Source organism: Panicum virgatum, chromosome 9N, assembly GCF_016808335.1.
Source record: "Panicum virgatum strain AP13 chromosome 9N, P.virgatum_v5, whole genome shotgun sequence".
Lineage (NCBI taxonomy): Eukaryota > Viridiplantae > Streptophyta > Magnoliopsida > Poales > Poaceae > Panicum > Panicum virgatum.
In genome coordinates this window covers 5,575,311-5,578,245 of record NC_053153.1, presented here as the reverse complement: position 1 = coordinate 5,578,245, position 2,935 = coordinate 5,575,311, and the positions used below count along the sequence as shown (strand labels likewise).

At 49.5% G+C, this 2,935-nt stretch overlaps 1 protein-coding gene across 1 annotated transcript; it reads left to right on the top strand.

Moving 5' to 3' along the window:
* The first annotated feature begins 795 nt into the window (after positions 1–795).
* On the top strand, positions 796–2,699 carry LOC120689896 (transcription factor JUNGBRUNNEN 1-like). Its single transcript, XM_039972342.1, has 3 exons — positions 796–1,178; positions 1,379–1,674; positions 1,901–2,699. Exons 1-3 carry the CDS (start codon positions 935–937, stop codon positions 2,393–2,395), a joined length of 1,035 nt encoding a protein of 344 aa, XP_039828276.1. The 5' UTR covers positions 796–934; the 3' UTR covers positions 2,396–2,699.
* Positions 2,700–2,935: the final 236 nt, after the last annotated feature.

Here is a 2,935-nt window from a genome sequence, read left to right as displayed (position 1 = left end):
CTGACTTTCTACACCAAAGTCCAAAATGATTCTCCAATCGTATCAAAATGACATACTACAATACTGGTGTGGTGTTCAATTCCTTTGTCCACTTGTCTGTCTCGCAGTTTTAACTCGATTTAATTAAACAGATTTAGAAACAGTACGGTCCGTCCTTAAAACTCCTCTCTCTCTCTCTCTCTCTCTCTCGTCCGTCCTTTTGTGTTGTGCTAATCTGTAAATCATCCTTTCCCTTCCACAGGGACCGAGTCAAACTATGAGCTCAGGCCCTTTTGATTTCTCAGCAAAACCTTACACCAAGTGACTTGGACGTGGCACGAACTAGTGCTGCATGGCTACTCTTCTGAGGCGCCAGCAAGTCGCACGTAGCTTTCGCACATGTACAAACCACAATCAGCCATCTTTCAGAAGAAAAAACAAACCACAACCAACTGGTGAAAAGTAACACAGACTATAGTAACAAAGTGTCGGTGGTTGCTGTACTCATGGTTTTAAATCGCCGGCTAAGGTATTTAGCGGCAAGGTCACCGTTACAGTGTTTAGCGGGCTATAGCCGACATTTAGCGGACTATAGCCGGTTTTAGCGGGCTAAATGCCATAGCGGTTGTCCTTTCTAGAGACTATAGCCGTCTTTAGCGGAAGCTATAGCCGGCTATTTAGAACTCTGGCTGTACTACCCCTGGAGATTCGTCAAGATGGTAATTAATAGAATTCAAACATAGTGACTTGGACCAAAATAAATGACACCACTTGTAAGACCATGTCCGACCCCCTTTATAAGCCATGGAAGCCGTGCTAATCCATTTGGGAGTATGAACCACACCAGTACTAATTCCTTATCTCCTTGTTGAGTGGTCATCTAGAAGATCACATCAAGAAGCATCGAACATAGATCGAATTCCTAGTGAAAGTGCACACACACTAGTAGGAGATCATGGTGGCCAAGGAGTTTGGGAGAGAAGTAATAAGCATGGGCAAGGTGAAGACAGACGGAGAAGCGCTGATCGCCGCCGGAGACGAGGAGGAAGACGAAGTGGTGCTCCCGGGGTTCCGGTTCCACCCGACCGACGAGGAGCTCGTCACGTTCTACCTCCGCCGGAAGGTGGCGAGGAAGCCGCTCAGCATAGAGATCATCAAGGAGATGGACATCTACAAGCATGATCCATGGGACCTCCCTAGTAAGTGTGCGCACATATGCTAATCGGTCCCGGCCGGTTTCTTACTTTACTACTTTACTTCTCATACAATTCTTAGCAATTGATGAAGCATCCTAGAGGTTTAAAGTTCAAAAGTAATTTTTGTTCATGCTTATGTATGAAACTGAATCGGAATTTACTCCGGAAAAAAGAAGAAACTGAATCGAAATTGCAAACTTCAGAGGCGAGCACGGCTGCTGGAGAGAAGGAATGGTACTTCTTCTGCCTGAGAGGGAGGAAGTACCGGAACAGCATCAGGCCCAACAGGGTCACCGGCTCCGGGTTCTGGAAGGCCACCGGCATCGACCGCCCCATCTACTCCGCCACCAACTCCGGCGAGTCCATCGGCCTCAAGAAGTCCCTCGTGTACTACCGCGGCAGCGCCGGCAAGGGCACCAAGACCGACTGGATGATGCACGAGTTCCGCCTCCCGCCGGCCGCCGCCACCGCCAATTCCTCCCCGAGCATGCAAGAAGCAGTAAGCTCCATGCTCAAGCACACTCTATTTCCACCAATTCACACCCCCATTTCCAGCCATGCAATGCCACCAGGAGACTAGTACTAATTTTCACGCGTGTGAAAATCACAAGTCACGCTGCACTCCCGCACGTGTGGAGGAGAGCGCGAAATTCTCCGACGAACGTGAAGTGCAGCAAAATGTCAACACTGACAAGATATGGTGCTCTTCGTGTCTGAAAATGCAGGAGGTCTGGACCATCTGCAGGATCTTCAAGAGGAACATCACCTACAAGAGGCAGCAGCCGCAGCAGGTGTGGAGGCAGCCGGTGGCCGGCGGCAACGGTCTGCCGCCGGCCGACTCGAGCTCGAACACGGGGAGCTTCGAGTCCGACGGCGGGGACGAGTACATGAACTGCCTGCCGGCCGCCGCTCCGAGCGTGCCCCGGCAGCATCACTTCAGCAATCAGATGAACATCCTGAACGGCGGCGGCGGCGGCGGCTTCTTCAGGGAGAGCGTTCACAGCCACCAGCAGTTTCAGGGGCAGTGGTTCAACTCCCTACCTCCGCCGGCAATAGAGCAGAAGCCGCAGCTGAACTCGCCGGCGATGACCATTGCGTTCCATCAGAACGATCAGAGCCTGGCCGCGAACGATTGCTACAAAGACGGGTACTGGGACGAGATTGCCAGGTTCATGGAGGTCAACGATCCAGCAGTATTTCACGACTGTAGATATGCTTGATCGATAGGGAGATGCCTAGCTTCATCTTCAGAGCTCAGACTCCAAATTAGGGACTAGATACACAGGAACTCCAGTGTGTAAGACTGACATGCAGGGCCCGTGCCCCAGAGGCCGCTAGTCAGTTAGATTTTGCCTGCAATCTGCTCCCAACCAGACTTGTGTTTTCTTTTCCTGATTGAATATATACACCATATATATGTTGTGACAATGCTAGGTTTATGTGTGCACTGGCTAGATATAGTGGATGTGGATGTAAGTTGCAAAATAAACAAATGTTTGAGCCAGGAATCATGATTTTGGCAAAGCCTATTTTGCACCATAAACCATTTGTGAAACCTGTTACTGACTCAGCAAAGCAACCTAATGACAGTTTGTACCAATTTAAGGGCTACAACTCAAGCATTCTGCCCACAAAGTAACCTACATGCATCGTTTTTTAATGCTCCTTGTCACTTTCAGACATAAGTGATGTTAAGATGTAGACACCCTAGATATCAATTTTAACACTCCCCGCACCGTAGATTGATTTTGTGCCCACAA

Bases quoted from the DNA above. Each gene is read 5' to 3' on its own strand.
- LOC120689896 (XM_039972342.1), top strand. From the start codon at position 935: ATGGTGGCCAAGGAGTTTGGGAGAGAAGTAATAAGCATGGGCAAGGTG. The intron at 1,179-1,378 runs GTAAGTGTGCGC...TGCAAACTTCAG, and splicing joins TGATCCATGGGACCTCCCTA to AGGCGAGCACGGCTGCTGGA. The intron at 1,675-1,900 runs GTAAGCTCCATG...CTGAAAATGCAG, and splicing joins CCCCGAGCATGCAAGAAGCA to GAGGTCTGGACCATCTGCAG.